The 20,411-nt window shown below is 41.7% G+C and overlaps 1 protein-coding gene across 1 annotated transcript in view; it reads right to left on the bottom strand.

Moving 5' to 3' along the window:
* med27 (mediator complex subunit 27) overlaps positions 1–20,411 on the bottom strand; it is a 100,887-nt gene that overhangs the window by 10,169 nt on the left and 70,307 nt on the right. Inside the window, exon 5 of the mRNA XM_055918907.1 lies at positions 5,838–5,945. Within this exon, the coding sequence (XP_055774882.1) occupies positions 5,838–5,945 (108 nt within the window). The remainder of the gene's footprint in view (positions 1–5,837; positions 5,946–20,411) is intronic.

The raw sequence follows: 20,411 nt of genomic DNA, 5'->3' as shown, positions 1-20,411 counted from the left end.
CTCTCTCTAATTCTCTCGTTCTCTCTTTCTCTCTGAGAACCTGAGCCCTGGGACCATACGTCAGGACTACCGGGCATGCTGACACCTTGCTGTCCCCAGTCCGCCCGGCCTTGCTGCTATTCCAGTTTCAACTGTTTCTGCCTGCGGTTACGAAACCCCTACCTGTCCCAGACCTGCTGTTTTCAACTCTTAATGATCGGCTATGAAAAGCCAACTGAGATTTATTCCTGATTATTATTTGACCATGCTTGTCATTTATGAACATTTTGAAAATCTTGGCTCTCTCTAATTTTCTCCTTCTCTCTTTCTCTCGGAGGACCTGAGCCCTAGGACCATACGTCGGGACTACCGGCCGTGGTGACTCCTTGCTGCCCCCAGTCCGCCTGGCCTTGCTGCTATTCCAGTTTCAACTCTTCTGCCTGCGGTTATGGAACCCCTACCTGTCCCAGACCTGCTGTTTTCAACTCTTAATGATCGGCTATGAAAAGCCAACTGAGATTTATTCCTGATTATTATTTGACCATGCTTGTCATTTATGAACATTTTGAAAATCTTGGCTCTCTCTAATTTTCTCCTTCTCTCTTTCTTTCTCTCGGAGGACCTGGGCCCTAGGACCATGCGTCGGGACTGCCGCCCGTGGTGACTCCTTGCTGTCCCCAGTCCGCCTGGCCTTGCTGCTATTCCAGTTTCAGCTGTTCTGCCTGCGGTTATGGAACCGCCACCTGTCCCAGACCTGTTGTTTTTCAACTCTTAATGATCAGCTATGAAAAGCCAACTGAAAATTATTCATGATTATTATTTGACCATGCTTGTCACTTATGAACATTTTTGAACATCTTGGCATAGTTCTGTTATAATCTCCACCCGGCACAGCCAGAAGAGGACTGGCCACCCCTCATAGCCTGGTTCCTCTCTAGGTTTCTTCCTAGGTTTTGGCCTTTCTAGGGAGTTTTTCCTAGCCACCGTGCTTCTACACCTGCATTCTAGCTGTTTGGGGTTTTAGGCTGGGTTTCTGTACAGCACTTCGAGATATTATCTGATGTACGAAGGGCTATATAAAATAAAATTGATTGATTGATTGATTGACTTGAATACATAGCCCAGAGGGATCCTTCATTGTAGCCAGGACAGTCTCAAGTAGACTGAAGTAGAGGTCTTCACAGGTCCAATAGACCAGAAACTCTGAGATCTGACCCAGGACCCGAGTGGTTCCTAAATTCAGACTTCTGTCTCGGATCTGGGTCGAGTCGAATACACTACATGACGAAAAGTTTGTGGATCTCGACAAAGGTACTTCTGTATGGCCCTCGCTTTGTGCACGGGGACATTGTCATGCTGAAACAGGAAAGGGCCTTCCCCAAACTGTTGCCACAAAGTTGGAAGCACAGAATTGTCTAGAATATCATTGTATGCTGTAGCGTTAAGATTTCCCTTCACTGGGACTAAGGGACCTAGCCTGAACCATGAAAAACAGCCCCAACACAATTTTTCTTCCTCCACCAAACTTTACAGTTCGGGGAGGTAGCGTTTTCCTGGCATCTGCCAAACCCAGACCCGTCCGTCAGACAGCCAGATGGCGAAGCACGAATCATCACTCCAGAGAAAGCATTTTCACTGCTATAGAGTCCAACGGCGGTGAGCTTTACACCACTCCAGCCAACGCTTTTTCATTGCGCATTGTGATCTTAGGCGTGTTGGCAGCTGCTTGGCCATGGAAAACCATTTCATTAAGCTCCCGATGAACAGTTCTTGTGCTGACGTTGCTTACAGAGGCAGTTTGGAACTCGGTAGTGAGTGTTGCAACCGAGGACAGACAATTTTTATGCGCTACGCGCTTCAGTGGTCCCGTTCTGTGAGCTTGTGTGGCCCACCACTTCACAGCTAAGACGTTTTTGCTCCTAGATGTTTCCACTTCACAATAACAGCACTTACAGTCGACCAGAGCAATTCTAGCAGGGCAGACATTTGACAAACTGACTTGTTGGAAAGGTGGCATCCTATGAGGTGCCACATTGAAAGTCACTGAGCTCTTCATTTAGGTCATTCTACTGCCAATGTTTGTCCATGGAGATTGCATGGCTGTGTGCTCAATTTTATACACCTGTCAGCAACGGGGTTGACTGAAATAGCCGAATGCACTAATTTGAAGGTGGGCCCACATACTTTTGTATATATAGTGTATATTGGCTACAGGTCTCAGGTATGTGCAATTAAAATTGATTTACCGACTGGACCCGTCCTCTTAATTTAATGTGTGAGGTGATGACAATTGTGTGAACTTGTTATCTGTGTCAGCCAATAGCAACTCAATAAAACGTATAGCTTATGTCCAGCTGAACCTGGTTCAGGCCACTCGCCTCACACGTGTCTGCGGCTGTTGATTGCAAAGATGGAGGACATTTTTAATGAAGTTCAACGAAAGCTAGAGGAGAAAGAGTATAGTGAAAAGAAGCCGACAAGGGGAATCTCTGTGAGTGAACAAAGATGAGAAGAAGGTTGGCGTGGCCAAATGGACTGTATTCAACTCGCTATTCAGGTTTGATGCAATTTTCTAACTTTGATTTATTTATTATAATTTGGTTTCTCATCATCATTATTATTGGCCTATTTAAGAGCCAGTTCTTTAAATATGCTCAAAGTGTTTTTGTTGCGACATTTTTGTTGGCAAAATTAAGTTCGAACTGTCTTTTTAATTTCAGATTAAAAGTAAGCCTGTTGTAAAATAAATAACTTTAGCCTATTGCAGTCATTTGTTGGGTAGGCCATCACAGAAGGTGGCACAGTTATGTCGAAACATTGGTAAATACCCAATAAATTATTGGGAGTTAATATATGGAGAGTGCGACTATTTTGATAGTTTAGTTTATTTTCCGTTAGTCAGCACCGCCACACAAACTCATTTTTTGGGGTGTGCGCCAGCTCATGTTTTTTAGGCCTGCGGTAGAAACAAACCTTTGTTGGTAATTGCAGCAATATAGGCCTAAGCCTATTAACAGTTCCAACTCTAATGTTGTGTTGCCGGTAGGCTACTCGCACACGCACTCAAACCATGAAAAGGAGGGGCGAGATGCAAAACTGTATTTAATGACGCAATAACCTGTTTGTATTTTCCGTATTAACAAAGATGCCTTACTTTTGATATTACCCAATATTACCCTAATAAAGTTAAGGATCCATCGTCAAGGTGTGGTATGGCTATATAATTATTTAACCTTTATTTAACTAGGCAAGTCAGTTAAGAACAAATTCCTATTTACAATGACGGCCAGCCGGGGAACATTGGGTTAACTGCCTTGTTCAGGGGCATAACAGATGTCTACCTTGTCAGCTCAGTGATTCAGTCCATTTTGATGAATATCATACAGTGGACTCCTAGGTCTATATGCATGCAATGTCTTGATGCATTTAGCGCAAACATTTCTGACAGCTGAACCGGGAGGTGGTCAATTATTGTTTTAAGAAAGTAAACCCCATAAAACAATGGGCTATAAAGTTTTGAATATCCTACACATTTAAACACAATAAATAGTTTTTTAAATAATTTGTTATAGTTTACATACATGTAGGTTGGAGTCTTTAAAACTCGTTTTTCAACCACTCCACAAATTTATCGTTAACGAACTATTGTTTTGGCAAGTAGGTTAGGACATCTACTTTGTGCATGACAAGTCATTTTTCCAACAATTGTTTACAGATTATTTCACTTATAATTCACTGTATCACAATTCCAATGGGTCAGAAGTTTACAAACACTAAGTTGACTATGCCTTTAAACAGCTTGGAAAATTCCATAAAATTATGTGATGGCTTTAGAAGCTTCTGATAGGCTAATTGACATCATTTGAGTCAATTGGAGGTGCACCTGTGGATGTATTTCAAGGCCTACCTTCAAACTCAGTGCCTCTTTGCTTGACATCATGGGAAAATTAAAAGAAATCAGCCAAGCCCTCAGAAAAAAATTGTAGACCTCCACAAGTCTGGTTCATCCTTGGGAGCAATTTCCAAACGCCTGAAGTTACCACATTCATCTGTACAAACAATAGTACGCAAATATAAACACCATGGGACCCCGCAGCCATCATACCGCTCAGGAAGGAAACGTACTTTGGTGCGAAAAGTGCAAATCGATCCCAGAACAACAGCAAAGGACTTTGTGAAGATGCTGGAGGAAACAGGTACAAAAGTATCTATATCCACAGTAAAACGAGTCCTATATCGACATAACATGAAAGGCCGCTCAGCAAGGAAGAAGCCACTGCTCCAAAACCGCCATAAAAAAAACAGACTACAGGCCTCCCGGGTGGTGCAGTGGTCTAAGGCACTGCATCGAGCTCAGGCTCTGTCGCACCCGGCCACGACCGGGAGGCCCATGAGGCTTTTGTACTTTTTGGAGAAATGTCCTCTGGTCTGATGAACCAAAAATAGAACTGTTTGACCATAATAACCATCGTTATGTTTGGAGGAAAAAGGGGGAGGCTTGCAAGCCGGGGGTTCTTTGCTGCAGGACAGACTGGTGCACTTCACAAAATGATGGCCTCATGAGGCAGGAAAATTATGTGGATATATTGAAGAAACATCAAGACATCAGTCAGGAAGTTAAAGCTTGGTCGCAAATGGGTCTTCCAAATGGACAATGACCCCAAGCATACTTCCAAAGTTGTGGCAAAATGGCTTAAGGACAACAAAGTCAAGGTATTGGAGTGGCCATCACAAAGCCCTGACCTCAATCCTATAGAAAATTTGTGGGCAGAACTGAAAAAGCGTGCGAGCGAGGAGGCCTACAAACCTGACTCAGTTACACCAGCTCTGTCAGGAGGAATGGGCCAAAATTCACCCAACTTATTGTGGGAAGGTTGTGGAAGGCTACCTGAAAATGTTTGACCCAAGTTAAACAATTTTAAGGCAATGCTACCAAATAGTAATTGACTGTATGTAAACTTCTGACCCACTGGGAATGTGATGAAAGAAATTAAAGCGGAATTAAATCAATCTCTCTACTATTATTCTGACATTTCACATTCTTAAAATAAAGTGGTGATCCTAACTGACCTAAGACAGGGAATTATTACTTAGATTAAATGTCAGGAATTGTGAAAAACTGAGTTTAAATGTATTTGGCTAAGGTGTATGTAAACTTCCGACTTCCAACTGTAAATCATTTGGCCAATATCGCTTGTTTATTGATGGCGCTAGCAGGTTTCTCTCGCTCTCTTTTTCTACTCTCGGAAGTGAATGGGTCTCTCTGATCCGAATCGGCACAGGTCTGTTGGGGTCTGTTTTTCCACAGGCCTTTTTGCAACGGTTCTAACTGTCCTCGGGTCCATTCGGAATGGGTCTCTTAAAAAAATGAAGTTATGCTTTTATTTTTTTAATTATTTTTTTAACATTTGAGTTATTTAGCATACACTCTTATTCAGAGTGATTTAAAGGAGCAATTAGGGTTAAGTGCCCATGCTGAAGGGCACATCGACATGTTTTTTACCTAGTTGGCTCCGGGATGCATATTGGGTCATGTGGGAAAGCCACGAATCTATTTCGGAATGGATCAACATTTTTGGGACCCGTGAAGACCTCTAGACTGAAGTCTCCTGGGATGTGTACAGATAATATGCCTATTATGACATCTCTTGACCTGAGTGTAAAAGTAATACCTTATGTAAAGTAACACCTTATGTAAAGTAACACCTTATGTAAAGTAATACCTTATGTGAAGTAATACCTTATGTGAAGTAAAACCGTATGCATATTTTTTCAATGGAGAGAGGGTCGCACCTCACCATCTCATGCAGTACTACCCAATCCAGCTGTTTGGGCACTTTTAACCCTGAACACAATACCTTGCCATCCTCGGAATACACATTCTCGCTGAATCCTCTCACGATGGTCCGGTCTATGAAGAGGCTTCTCATCACCACAATGGCTTTCAGCACCTTCCCCAACGTCACCTAAAGGAAGAGACAGCAGAGATGAAAAGACAATGACAAATGAAGCCTTGTTCAAACCTCTCCTAACCAACTGCCATGTCAAAGAAATGTGCTTAGACTTCTCTACCCTTCACTCTCCCCTTGAGGCGAAGGTTAACCTACAGTGCTCTCCACTGGATGGCCCAATAGGCTTATTGTACTTTCCAGTGAATTAACCTTGGAAAAGAGCAGACACCTCTTTTCATCTGACACACGCTTGACATACATAATTACTGAGTTGCAAAGTGTGCCCTGTTAGATATTGACCTTGATCTTTCAAGGCTGAGTAAAGCTTACAAAGGGCTTTGACTATCTCTGTGTAAGAGCAGGGGATAAGAAAGAAACAGCAGAAATTGACCTCTTTAGGTACCAGAGAGGGAGGGAGGGAGAGGGAAAGATGGAGAAAAAGGGAGAGAGAGAAAGAGAGAGAGAAAGAGAGAGAGAGGAGAGAAAGAGAGAGAGAGGAGAGAGAGAGAGGAGAGAGAGAGGAGAGAGAGAGATATAGGGGGAGAGAAGGGGTTAGAGGGGGAGAATGATAAGAGAAAAAACCCTTGCTTTATTTGTCAAAGCTGTTCCAACAGCAGCAGCGTCCCTAGAACAAAAGAGCGGTGCTTATCGCCTGCTCTACCCAGTCGGAATTATTCATCCAAGTCAGCGCTCCGGCTCAGTTGGCGAACGGGAGGGAAGACGGTCCCAGACTGACAGGGAGAGCAGTTTTTGGGAGGGCTTTCATGACTCCACTCAAACATGAGAAAGAGGGGGTGACTGAGAAAACCTTTCATTTAAACAAGCCAGTTGGATTCAATGGCAGATTTAGCAGAACAACTTTGCATGAACGGAGCAACAACACCTTCGAGAGAAAAGAAAGAAGATGTTTCAAAAGAGGTTGCATGTTACAAAATATACTAAGTAGGCCTACACATTTTGAAATTGATTTTTCAATAAAGACCTAAATAATCAGAGGCAGTCTTTTTTACGAATGTTACCAGCCATTTACCTCGACATTAGGCTATATCTACAAAAAAACTATAGCGTTCACAACTAAATTGTCTTCATCAGGCTTCCCCAAGCTGAGAACATTGTGTTGACATTGTTTTGGAGTCTGTGAAAGCCTTATGGTAGGCTTACATGGTAACATGTTCATTACACAGTAATAAGCTAACCAATTAAATCATTAAACCGTTTCATGGGTACAATTTAGTACCAGTTACAGTAGTTACCAATTGTGTTGAATTCTAACATATCCATTTGTTGCCAGATCATTTCCTGTTAATATCATACAAACATTGTGGAAGCAGTACCGTAAAATGAAGTGCCCGAAAGGCATCTGCAATAGTAATTTCAGATGACTCATTAAATCGTTTCTTATTAAATAATTGACCAGTTGGATGTTTTTCTAGCTCTAAATACAATGGAAACTGATCAGAGTTTCAGTTCATAGTGGATTTGTAAGCTCTAAGCTATGAGAGAAAATGTTCATCTTACTGTGGCCGGTATTTGAATTTGTTAGTGAGGAAACCCCCCCCAGCATTGTCGAACACTTCAAAAGCATTTGACTTGATGGATTGTTCTGCACACCAAAACAAAAAACAAAAGGACACTTTTTAAGTCCGGTGACAGAAAATCTAACAACCCTCCATGCATAAATGAATAAATCCATTAATGGAGAAAATATCACCATTGAAAATAATTTGTTTCTCCACAGAAGACGGCCTGTTAGATGGCCTAAGAGGCTTCTGTAAAAGGCGTGTCACTTCCACAGCTCTTGTAAGCCAGCTAATTGGAGAGGTGATCAGCAAACAAATTTCAAGGAGCGCCTGAACCCATCGAGTGAGAAACGTACTCCTGTTAACTGTTATCACAGACTAGTAAAAGACAGTGATGGTTCCAAAACAGTTCAAGGCTAACTAGGTAAATGCAGTATTTATGCAGTATGATGAGAGGAGGAAAGTCTTGCTGCATGGCCAGTCAATGTAGGATAAACTGTGGATCAACCCAGAACCACTACTGAGAGAAGTACACACATGTCTCTCAAAAAGTCCTTCAGAGAGATGACACACCAAAATACATTTTGAAACAATTGAATACTGCAGACCTGGAAGGCCCCTTTAAGTTCAACGTAGGAGCGTGGACTAGAAAATCCTCTGACGTGATCAAACATGTCTAGAAAACGCAGGAGCATCCATTCATATTTCATGAGGGTTCCTCAGCAACACACATTTTCCAATCTTTAGCGGTTGGGCTATGTCAGAGCGGCTCTAAGGCTGTCAAACCTCTCCGGCGGCCTGCTCGCTACTTGCCAAGACAGGTGCTCAAAGGGAGAATACATTACTGACAACAGGCCTTTTATAAAGGCAGGGCCCTGGCTCTCTGCTCTGCTTTACCCTGGCCAGGCCCAGGACATGAGGCTCAAGTACACATTGACTGAATGACTGAGTACTGACTTCTCCCATGTCTGAGAAACAGTCACCAAGCTCACTTCAGCAAATCCAAATAAATCCTCCATTTTAAGAGCCTTTTCTGTAGTTTTAGTAGCCTTTTCAGTATTTATAAATTATTCTGCAAGAAAGTTTGTAATTGATAACAAGTCAATCATCATCATTACATGGACGGTTCACACCGAATCAAAGTTGTCAGAAGTTTATGTACCTCACAAGTCAATATGGAGTCTAGAAAAACATTTATTTGTAAACAGCTAAAATTACAGTTGACTAGAGGATGAAGAACCTGGCATGCTTCTACACCTGCATTGCTTGCTGTTTGGGGTTTTAGGATGGGTTTCTGTACAGCACTTTGAGATATCAGCTGATGTAAAAAGGGCTTTATAAATAAATTTGATATACAGTACATTCAAAAAGTATTCAGACTCCTTCCCCTTTTCCACATTTTGTTATGTTGCAACCTTATTCTAAAATGGATTAAATAACCCCCCCCCCCTCATCTATCTACACACAATAACCCATAATGACAAAGCAAAAACTGGTTTAGACATTTTTGCAAATGTATTTAAAATAAATAACAGAAATATCTTATTTACATACAGTACCAGTCAAAAGTTTGTATTCCTACTCATTCCAGGTGTTTTCTTATTTTAATCTACAATAGTGAATACATCAAAACTATGAAATAACACAAACGGAATCATGTAGTAAACAGAAAATAGTGTTAAACAATTTCAAGGACTATAAAACTTTCTTCAAGTGCAGACGCAAAAACCATCAAGCTCTATGGTGAAAATGGCTCTCATGAGGACCGCCACAGGAAAGGAATACCCAGAGTTACCTCTGCTGCAGAGAATAAGTTCATTAGAGTTAACTGCATTTCAGATTGCAGCCCAAATAAAATGTTTCACAGAGTTCAAGTAACAGACACATCAACATACCAGAGGAGACCTTCATGGTCTGTTAGCTGCAAAGAAACCACTACTAAAGGACACCAATAATAAGAAGAGACTTGCTTGGGCCAAGAAACACAAGCAATGGATATTAGAACGGTGGAAATCTGTCCATTGTTCTGATGAGTCCAAATTTGAGATTTTTGGTTCCAACAGCCATGTCTTTGTGAGACGCAGAGCAGGTAAACTGATTATTTCCGCATTCGTGGTTCCCACCGTGAAGCATAGAGGAGGTGGTGTGATGGTGTGGGGGTGCACTGCTGGTGACACTGTCAGTGATTTATTTAGAATTTAAGGCACACTTAACCAGCATTGCTACCACAGTATTCCGCAGCGATACGCCATCCCGTCTAGTTTGCGCTTAGTGGAACTATCATTTGTTTTTCAACAGGACAATGACCCAACACACCTCCAGGTGTGTAAGGGCGATATGACCAAGAAGGAGAGTGATGGAGTGCTGCATCAGATGACCTGGCCTCCACAATCACCCAACCTCAACCTAATTGAGATGGTTTGGGATGAGTTGGATCGCAGAGTGAAGGACAAGCAGCCAACAAGTGCTCAGCATATGTGGGAAATCCTTCAAGACTGTTGGAAAAGCATTCTAGGCGAAGTTGGTTGAGAGAATACGTGTGCAAAGAATGCATGTGCAAAGCAAGAGCGCGCAAAGCTGTCATCAAGGCAGAGAGTGACTACTTTGAAGAATATAAAATATAAAATATTGGTTACTAAATGATTCCATGTGTGTTATTTCATAGGTTTGATGTCTTCACTATTATTCTACAATGTAGAAAATAGTACAAATAAAGAAAAAACTCTTGAATGAGTAGGTGTGTCCAAACTATTGACTGGTACTGTATATTAGATCCCACAGTTGATGCATGGCAGAGCAAAAACCAAGCCATGAGGTCGAAGGAATTGTCTCAGTAAAAGGCACATGACAGCCCACTTGGAGTTTGCCAACAGGCACCTCAAGGACTATCAGACCATGAGAAACAAGATACTCTGGTCTGATGAAACCAAGATTGAACTCTTTTGCCTGAATGTCAAGCGTCACGTCACGTCTGGAGGAAACCTGGCACAATCACTACGGTGAAGCATGATCTCCAATCCAAAATCAAATCTAGAATCAGCTTTCTATTTTGCAACAAAGCCTCCTTCACTCACGCCGCCAAACTTTCCCTAGTAAAACTGACTATTCTACCGTTCCTCGACTTCGGCGATGTCATCTACAAAATAGCTTCCAACACTCTACTCAGCAAATTGGATGCAGTCTATCACAGTGCCATCCGTTTTGTTACCAAAGCGCCTTATACCACCCACAACTGCGACTTGTATACTCTAGTCGGCTGGCCCTCGCTACATATTCGTCGCCAGACCCACTGGCTCCAGGTCATCTATAAGTCTATGCTAGGTAAAGCTCCACCTTTTCTCAGCTCACTGGTCACAATACCAACACCCACCCGTAGCACGCGCTCCAGCAGGTATATCTCACGGGTCACCCCCAAGCCAACACCTCCTTTGGCCGCCTTTCCTTCCAGTTCTCTGCTGCCAGTGACTGAAACGAATTGCAAAAATTGCTGAAGCTGGAGACTTACATTCCCTCACAAACTTTAAACATCAGCTATCTTAGCAGCCAACCGATCGCTGCATCTGTACATAGTCCATCTGTAAATAGCCCACCCAATCTACCTACCTCATTCCCATATTGTTTTAATTTACTTTGCTGCTCTTTTGCACACCAGTATGACTACTTACACACCATCATCTGCTCATCATCATCTGCTCATCTATCACTCCAGCGTTAATCTGCTAAATTGTAATTACTCCGCTACTATGGCCTATTTATTGCCTAACCTCCTCATGCAATTTGCATACACTGTATACAGACTTTCTTTTTCTTTCTATTGTATTATTGACTGTATGCTTGTTTATTCCATGTGTAACTCTGTGTTGTTGTTTGTGTCGCACTGCTTTGCTTTATCTTGGCCAGGTCGCAGTTGTAAATGAGAACTTGTTCTCAACTAGCCTACCTGGTTAAATAAAGATGAAATAAAAATAAAAGAATAATAAAATGATGGCGGCAGCATCATGCTGTGGGAATGTTTTTCAGAGGCAGGGACTGGGAGACTAGTCAGGATCACGGGAAAGCTGAACAGAGCTAAGTACAGTGAGATCCTTGATGAAAACCTGCTCCAGAGCGCTCAGGACCTCGGAGTGTGGCAAAGGTTCACCTTCCAACAGGAGAACGACCCTAAGCACACAGCCAAGACAACGCAGGAGTGGCTTCGGGACAAGTCTCTGAATGTTCTTGAGTGGCCCAGCCAGTGCCCTGACTTGTGTTTGTGAATCACATTTAACATAGTGCCTTGTTCTAGTCCTTGATGCCTTCTCTCTGTGGAGGTCCAAACAGAGTGTGTGTGTGGAGCTCCAAAGTACTACATAACCTACACGAACGAGGCGCTAAAATACAAACATCAACTAATGGCTCTGTCTATCCAATGAAAATGGGACAGACGAAAGCCTAGCAGTGCACTCACACACAGACGCACAGGTGCACGTACGCTTACATGAGGAATTGATCTGGGTCTCCTTCCTGAACAAATGTTGACAGATTATGTTGGACATATTCCCAACCACAATAAACACAAGCATAGAGTCTAAGACTTCTCCCTACACTCAGGTACTCTCTACTTAATATTTTCTGAATGTTTCAAACGCGATTGAAATGACTGACACACTACTATTACATATTTTACAAATGAGACTAGCTGACTCCCTACCGAGGCAGCTATACTTCATACGTTTACAAAGTGCTCTCCTGATGCCCAGACTAAAAGTATGACTCAGTGGGCAGAACAGAGCTCCACTTTGGACCCCGATGAGCTGGCCTACTGTGGTTAATTAGGAAAAGGAAAAGTACATTTCTGTCCGCTGCTGCAGCATAGGCTCACAGATGGTGGGCCGTTTTATTTAGCGAGAGAGTGGGCAGCAGATCGCATACTGTAGAGAGCAGAGCACACAACAAATTGGAGACACGATTAAAAAAAGTAACAGTTTCCAAGCAACAAGTGGGTCTGAATGTGACTGACATCCTCCATGGTCCTGAGAGGAAAAAAAGAAAGCTGACAAGTTGACATGGAGAACAGAAAAAGATAGTGAGAGAAAGAGGGAAGTCAGCCTTGCAATAAAATGCTCTGCCATTTTCACATCCTATAGCATATTCACAGCAAACATGACAAAGACACGTAGAGGTTCATAATTTAACATCCCAAACTATTAGCCCACTGATATGTCACCATAAGGAATGACGTCAAGTTTTTTGAGTTTGTGTGGCTCTGGGCAACAAATGGTAGAAAAAACAACAATAACCTTTCCTCTTGACAGTTAATCATTTGGTCTGAAGAAAAAGTCAATTAAATCCAACAATGCTGCTGTGTGACACAAGGGGGAGTGAATTGTTGACAGTGAATCTGTTTCTTCTTTGAACTGGTTAAAAAAACAGTGTGAGAGGGATCACTGATTTATTTCATCACCAAAACAGGACTTATTTGCCCACCTGGCTGCCAGTCAGTCTGCTACCTGATCCTGCTTGTTGAGGGTTTGCTGAAGCTGGCTATATCTTTTGATGACGGCCATGTTTGTTGGTCTCCCTGTCCTGACCTCAGCGCTTGGAGGGTCTCTCCCCCTCAGAATTAAGCCAGTCAGAGGATATCAGGTCAATATTCCACACATGGAGCGCTGCCTGCCCGCCCCGCTCCCCTTGGCCCAGGTGTTCAGTTCCGCTCCTGGTGTAGCGACCTTGATGTGGGATTTTTTTCATTTTTTAAATTTAGATCGATACCCCAACAAGGTCACTTTAAAATTAAATGAATGAGGCCCATGTACAGCACGCCCCTGCTCCTCTCAAATGTTTCAAAAGAGGCAACAACAAACAACTAGGGTCATCAAACATAACTATCAAGACGCAGTATTCACACCCCTGAGTCAATACAGGTTAGAATCACCTTTGGTAGCGATTACAGCTGTGAATCTTTCTGGGTAAGTCTAAAGAGATTGTCACCTCGATTGTTAGTCATTACTAGACTTTTTCAAATCTTGCCATAGATTTTCAAGCCGATTTAAGTCAAAACTTTAACTAGGCCACTCAGGACCATTCAATGGCATCTTGGTAAGCAGCTCCAGCATATATTTGGCCTTGTGTTTTACATTATTGTCCTGCTGAAAGGTGAATTTGTCTCCCAATGTCTGTTGGAAAGCAGACTGAATCAGGTTTCCCTTTAAGATTGTGCATGTGCTTAGCTCTATTCCGTTTCTTTTTATCCTAAAAAACTCCCTAGTCCTTGCCGATGACAAGCAAACCCATAACATGCGGCAGCCACCACCATGCTTGAAAATATGAAGTGGTACTCAGTGATGTGTTGTGTTGGTTTTGCCCAAATCATAATGCTTTGTATCAAAGTAGCCACATTTTTTGCAGTTTTACTTTAGTGTCTTATTTCAAACAATATGCATGTTTTGGAACATCATTCAAAAAGTACTCACACCCAAAAGCATGAAAAGGAATAACCCAAGGAGGTCGCAAAAAAATAATATAATTAATTCAATCCATACTTGAAATATTAAAAAGTGAAAGTGCAAGGTGCTAAACAAAATGAAAAAGGAACAGAGCATACGTTTTGGCCTTATGCATACGACAGTGCTGTACAAAGAAATGTTTCGCCTACTTGAGTATTTCACATCTATTGCTTCTGATATTATATAGCCCAGACTGTTGTCTCGTTCCAATTATATGTGACATTTGAATTGTCAATTTTTGATACTCTTCTATGTATTCCTTATTAATATGCATTGACTCCCGATTCGCCAGTCTCTAATCAACTATCTGCCTGCACCTGTTACGCACAGCAGGTATGTCTTCTTAAGTAGTTGTCTTCTTAATTTGTTTCTACAGCACTGATGAAGGCATAAGGCCGAAACATATGCTCTGTTCCCTTTTCATTTTATTTAGCACCTTGCACTTTCACTTTTTGTATTCTTTCGAGCAATTAATTACATTCTTTTTTACATCATCTCAGACTCCTTGGGTTATTCCTTTTCATGCTTTTGAGTGCGAGTACCTTTTGAACTCTACAGATATTTTCTCCTCCACGCACTGTCCGCCTTTCATTCTAACTAAGTGCAAACCCTCATACTGGCTATCTAAATACTATTATAGTCCATACAACTTATGGGACTTGTTAAGCGCGTTTTTACTCCTGAAGTTATTTAGGCTTGTCGTAACAAAGGGGTTGAATACTTATTGACTCAAGACCTTTCAGCTTTTAATTGTTTATTAATTTGTAAAGATAAACATGAGTCCACTTTGACACTATGGGGTACTGTGTGTTAGGGCTGACCACATTTAGTCAACTGGTCGATCGTTTTGTTGATGGTCGACCAACAGGTTTTTTTTCGTCGAGAAGTGGCAAATTTATTTAAAGGATTTCACGTCTGTCAGTGGACTAATCCATTGGGAGGCTGAGGAGACGGCACACCAGTATCACCAGTAGTACATTTACCGTTAATTCCCATCATTTCTAATCTACAATGTTTGTTTGGTTAAGGTAATTATGTTAATGCATTCAATATATTAATGTTACAGTTTTAAAGTTATCATTGTAGTAGTAGACACGTTTGAAGAGCGCACAACCTAGACTACACTTGTCAGAAAAAAGTGTAATTTTTTCCCTATTCCATTTATGAGTTGTCAATTTATTAATTGTCTTCTGTTCGGAACGCTCCTGTCAATCTTGAGAAAGGACACACACTTTAGTATGCATATAGAAGTAGTACTAGTCTACCTGGCCTGCGCGCAAATGTAGCCCTATAAAAATGTGCCCATTTGGGTATCTGATACTATTTCTGATTGTCTTATTAACTCACCATCATTGTGGAGCTTCTCAAAGTAATTTTTTCTTGACCTCAAACAGCAAGTTAACAAAGTCTGTTTTTACATCCATTGACAATAGTTCCTCAATGTAATCTTTCCAGCTCTCTCGCTTTCGATTACCACTCAGCATGAAAGGGGAAAAAATGTCATGCTCTGATCTGGTGGAAACTTCATAAAATAGGCCTACCTTCTTATCCCTTGTGTAAACAGCCTACAGCAGTGTCTTTCTGTCTGGAGCTCAATGGCACAGGAAACTCTGAGGGCCCAGAATATTTTATACAACGTTGCAAGTTTGCACAAGCTTCGCGCCAGACCAAGTTAATACAATGTTTCAAGTTCCTTGCAGATTGGCCAGGCGTAGCCAATGTGATGATAAGGATATTTTATACTTGCGGGCTGTAATGTTTTTATTTGTTGGCTTTATGTAGGCTATTGTTAAATATTGGCAATGGCAACAGAAGTTACTTTTAGATTTGTATAATTTCCATCACGAAAAAAGACTGCAGTCAGTGTGCAGTATAATTGCAGTATAACTACAGTTAGAGTGCAGCATAACTGCAGTATGCTGCAAATACTGCGTCTAAAATAACTGGCATTCAGGTCAGTAGAAATGGTAGGATAACTTGGCACACCAAATGGAAAACGTTGCCAACTGATGGTGTAGCCCATTACCCGCACCTTCTGGAGCTTAACGGCAGAATCTGTGAATTAATTTTTCATCGCAGTGCTTAAAGCATCAAACAAGCTCAGTAGCCTACATGTAGTTGACTGTATTGTAAAATGTCGACCAATCGATTGGGCGAAGGAACAGACGACTCTGTCGACGAACATTTGTTGCTGTTGTCGGGGACAGCCCTATTGTGTGTAGGCTAGTGTCAGAAAATCTACATTTAACCAATTTGTAATTGAGGCTGTAACACAACAAAATGTGGAAAAGGTACTTTCTGAAGGTACTGTAACTAAGATGTTCGGTGTAATATTACTTAAGTGAAAAAATGTCCATGAAAACGAGTCGTCTATCGTTGAATGACAACACTATTGTAGAATCCCTACTGTTGACCAATTACTGACGAAGGGGCGTAATCTTGCCTCGAGAAAATATGTAATGTACACGACCAGCCCAAAAATTGCCCAAGACCAAACAGAGCAAAAATGTCACAAAATGCCATCATAATATATGCATGAACTGTTCCGAACAGTTTTGGATGGGAAGCCTGTGGACGCCTTTAGCCTTCGCCTGCCACTGGAGGGGATTACACGAGCTGAGCCTTTCCTCTGACCTCAATCAACCGCCCCAATTAACGCTGCATTCCCTCTCGCTGCTGACGCCATTTACAAACACAGAACGTGAGAATGAGAAAGAGAGAGCGAGAGAGAGAGGGTGGATGAATGAGCGAGAGAGAGAGAAAAGGGGGTGAGAGAGAAAGAGAAAATGGGGGCGAGAGAGAGAGAAAAGGGGGTGAGAGAGAAAGAGAAAATGGGGGCGAGAGAGAAAAAAAATGGGGGCGAGAGAGAAGGGGAAAACGAGAGAAAGGGAGGATGGGGAGAGAGGAGAGAAAGAGAGAAAGGGGGAGAGCGAGTAACACAGCACAAGCAGGGCCTTTCATTTTCTATTACAGGTTACCAGACGAAACCCATGGTGGCCTGGTAGACTTTGTTCCTCTATGCTATTGATTTCCCTTAGCAGAACACACGCCTGTCAGTTGTCAGTCATGTTCTACAACAGTGCATACCCCCTTTTCACTAAATTCCTTCAAGGACACACCACCCCAAAAGGCAAGATCTTCAGTTTTGTAAATCGTTAATTCGTACATTCTGGGCTTTTCAAAAGCTAACCGCTCTTTAAAAATCTTCTGACAATGAAGTACATTGTATTCTGATGGGCGACGCAAAAATTATTGTCCATCCCTTACAACCCACTTTAAGGGATGGACAAATGATTAACTTTAACAGTGGCAAAACACACACACACACAGTGATTGTTACAAAACTAACAGTCCATTAACAAATCCACGTGCAAGAAACCGACATATGGGTTGCTTGTATTTAAATGACTGTGTTCTTTCGAGCTCTGCTGAACTAGTGACGGTGGTGGTGAGGTAATGAGGCCTGGGTGTACTATGGAGGACAGGGCTGGGAGTAGAACTGGATCTGGCTGGGCTGCCAGCCTGCCACCTGGGCCATCTGTGAGCCAGTGAACCCCTGTTGGTGGGGATGGAGCAATGATTTATATATACATTAGATGACTGACAGGGGGCGCTGTTTTAAAGCAACCGCAACTCCATCTAGGCACTTCCACATAATTGTACAACAAATTATGGAAGCTATAGAAATGCATTTATGTCTAGAATTGTATTTGTAATGTTTATTACATTACAGACAATGCATAATTTTAAATTATCTTGCGCTCAACATTAAAAAGAAGAATACATAGAAAAATGTTCCTTAACTGCTCTAGGATAGGGGGCAGCATTTTCACATTTGGATGAAAAGCATACCCAAATTCGACTGCCAGCTACTCATCCTCGGAAGATAAGATATGCATATTATTAGTAGATTTGGATAGAAAACACTCTGAAGTTTCTAAAACTGTTTGAATCATGTCTGTGAGTATAACAGAACTTATTTAGCAGGCGAAACCCCGAGGACAAACCATTCAGATTTTTCTTTTTTGGGGTCACTCTCTTCTCAATAGATTTTCATTGGGAATACAGCTTTCTAATTGACCTTCTTGAGGTTCCTACCGCTTCCACTGGATGTCAACAGTCTTTAGAAATTGTTTGAGTGTTTTTCCTTTGTGTAATGAAGAAGTACGGCCATCTTGAACGAGGGTCACTCGAAGTGTCCTGTTTGTTAGAGGCGCATGACCAGAAAGCTAGCTACAGTTTGTTTTAATCCTGTATTGAACACAGATCATCCCGTCTTCAATTTTATTGATTATTTACGTAAAAAAATACCTAAAGTTGTATTACAAAAGTAGTTTGAAATGTTTTGGCAAAGTTTACAGGTAACTTTTGAGATATTTTGTAGTCATGTTTCACAAGTTGAAACCGGTGTTTTTCTGGATCAAACGCGCCAAATAAATGGACATTTTGGATATATATCAACGTAATTAATCGAACAAATGGATCATTTGTGATGTTTTATGGGACATATTGGAGTGCCAACAACAGAAGCTCGTCAAAGGTAAGGCATGAATTATATTTTTATTTTTGCGTTTTGTATCGCGCCTGCAGGGTTGAAAGATGCTTCTTTCTCTTTGTTTACTATGATGCTAACTCAGATAATAGCATCGTTTGCTTTCGCCGAAAAGCCTATTTGAATTCTGACATGTTGGCTGGATTCACAACCAGTGTAGCTTTAATTTGGTATCTTTCATGTGTGATTTACTGAAAGTTAGATTTTTATAATAATTTATTTGAATTTGGCGCTCTGTATTTTCTCTGGCTTTTGGCCAAGTGAGACAGTAGCGGCCCGCCTAAACTCAGATTTTTGGATATAAATATTAACTTTACCGAACAAAACATACATGTATTGTGTAACATGAAGTCCTATGAGTGTCATCTGATGAAGATCATCAAAGGTTAGTGATTCATTTTAAATCCATTTCTGCCTTTTGTTACTCCTCTCTTTGGCTGGAAAAATGGCTGTGTTTTTCTGTGGCTATGTACTGACCTAACATAATCGCAAGGTGTGCTTTCCCCGTAAAACCTTTTTGAAATCAGACATGGTGGCTGGATTCACAACAAAGTTGTGAAAGTTTGATTTTTATAGTAATTTATTTGAATTTGGCACTCTGCATTTTTACTGGCTTTTGGCCAAGTGGGACGTTAGCGCCCCACATATCCCAGAGAAGTTAAAGTATAATTTTTGAATCTTCTAATGTTACTGTCCCCACTACAACAACAAAAACCTCTTACATTTTGTCCTTTAATAATTTAATTGAATTCCATTAATTCCTATGGAGGACTGTTCCTACTGACGAGTGCCAATATGGCTGACCGGTGGCGTCAAAGCATCTCACTGGCCAATACATATCAGCAATCCAGGGTTTATATACATAATTTGGATGGCGTATTTGTAATCTTCCTGTCTCTTTCTCTCCCCTGCCAGCCTCTCTCTTTCTGCCTCTCTTTCTCTCACCCTCTCTATCCTCTAATTTCTGTCTTCGCACGCCAAATGGATTAGAGTTGGACACAGTACTGGCGCATGAAGGGATCTTAGCATCATTGAGCAAAGACACAGACAAATGGTTGAAGCCACCGGTCAGCTAGATACAATGCTACACTGAACAAAAAAATATTTCAGGGAAGTTAGGAACAAATATACACAGGCAGTAAGGAACACTAAGGCTAGCTTTTTCAAACAGAAATTTGCATCCTGTAATACTAACTCCAAAAAGTTCTGGGACACTGTAAAGTCCATGGAGAATAAGAGCACCTCCTCCCAGCTGCCCACTGCTCTTAGGCTAGGAAACACTGTCACCACCGATAAATCCACTATAATTGAGAATTTCAATAAGCATTTCTCTACGGTTGGCCATGCTTTCCACCTGGCTACCCCTACCCCGGTCAACTGCCCGGCACCCTTCACAGCAATCCGCCAAAGCCCCCACCATTTCTCCTTCACCCAAATCCAGATAGCTGATATTCTGAAAGAGCGGCAAAATCTGGACCCCTACAAATCAGCCGGGCTAGACAATCTGGACCCTCTCTTTCTAAAATTATCTGCCGAAATTGTTGCAACCCCTATTACTAGTCTGTTCAACCTCTCTTTCGTATTGTCTGAGATTCCCAAAGATTGGAAAGCTGCCGCGGTCATCCCCCTCTTCAAAGGGGGTGACACTCTTGACCCAAACTGCTACAGACCTATATCTATCCTACCATGTCTTTCTAAGCTCTTCGAAAGCCAAGTTAACAAACAGATTACCAACCATTTCGAATCCCACCGTACCTTCTCCGCTATGCAATCTGGTTTCAGAGCTGGTCATGGGTGCACCTCAGACACGCTCAAGGTTCTAAACGACATCATAACCGCCATCGATAAGAGACATTACTGTGCAGCAATATTCATCAACCTGGCCAAGGCTTTCGACTCTGTCAATCACCACATTCTTATTGGC

Source organism: Salvelinus fontinalis, chromosome 4 (genome assembly GCF_029448725.1).
Source record: "Salvelinus fontinalis isolate EN_2023a chromosome 4, ASM2944872v1, whole genome shotgun sequence".
Classification (NCBI taxonomy): Eukaryota; Metazoa; Chordata; class Actinopteri; order Salmoniformes; family Salmonidae; genus Salvelinus; species Salvelinus fontinalis.
The sequence above is the reverse complement of the archived record's forward strand: the minus strand, read 5'-3'. Positions and strand labels throughout refer to the sequence as shown.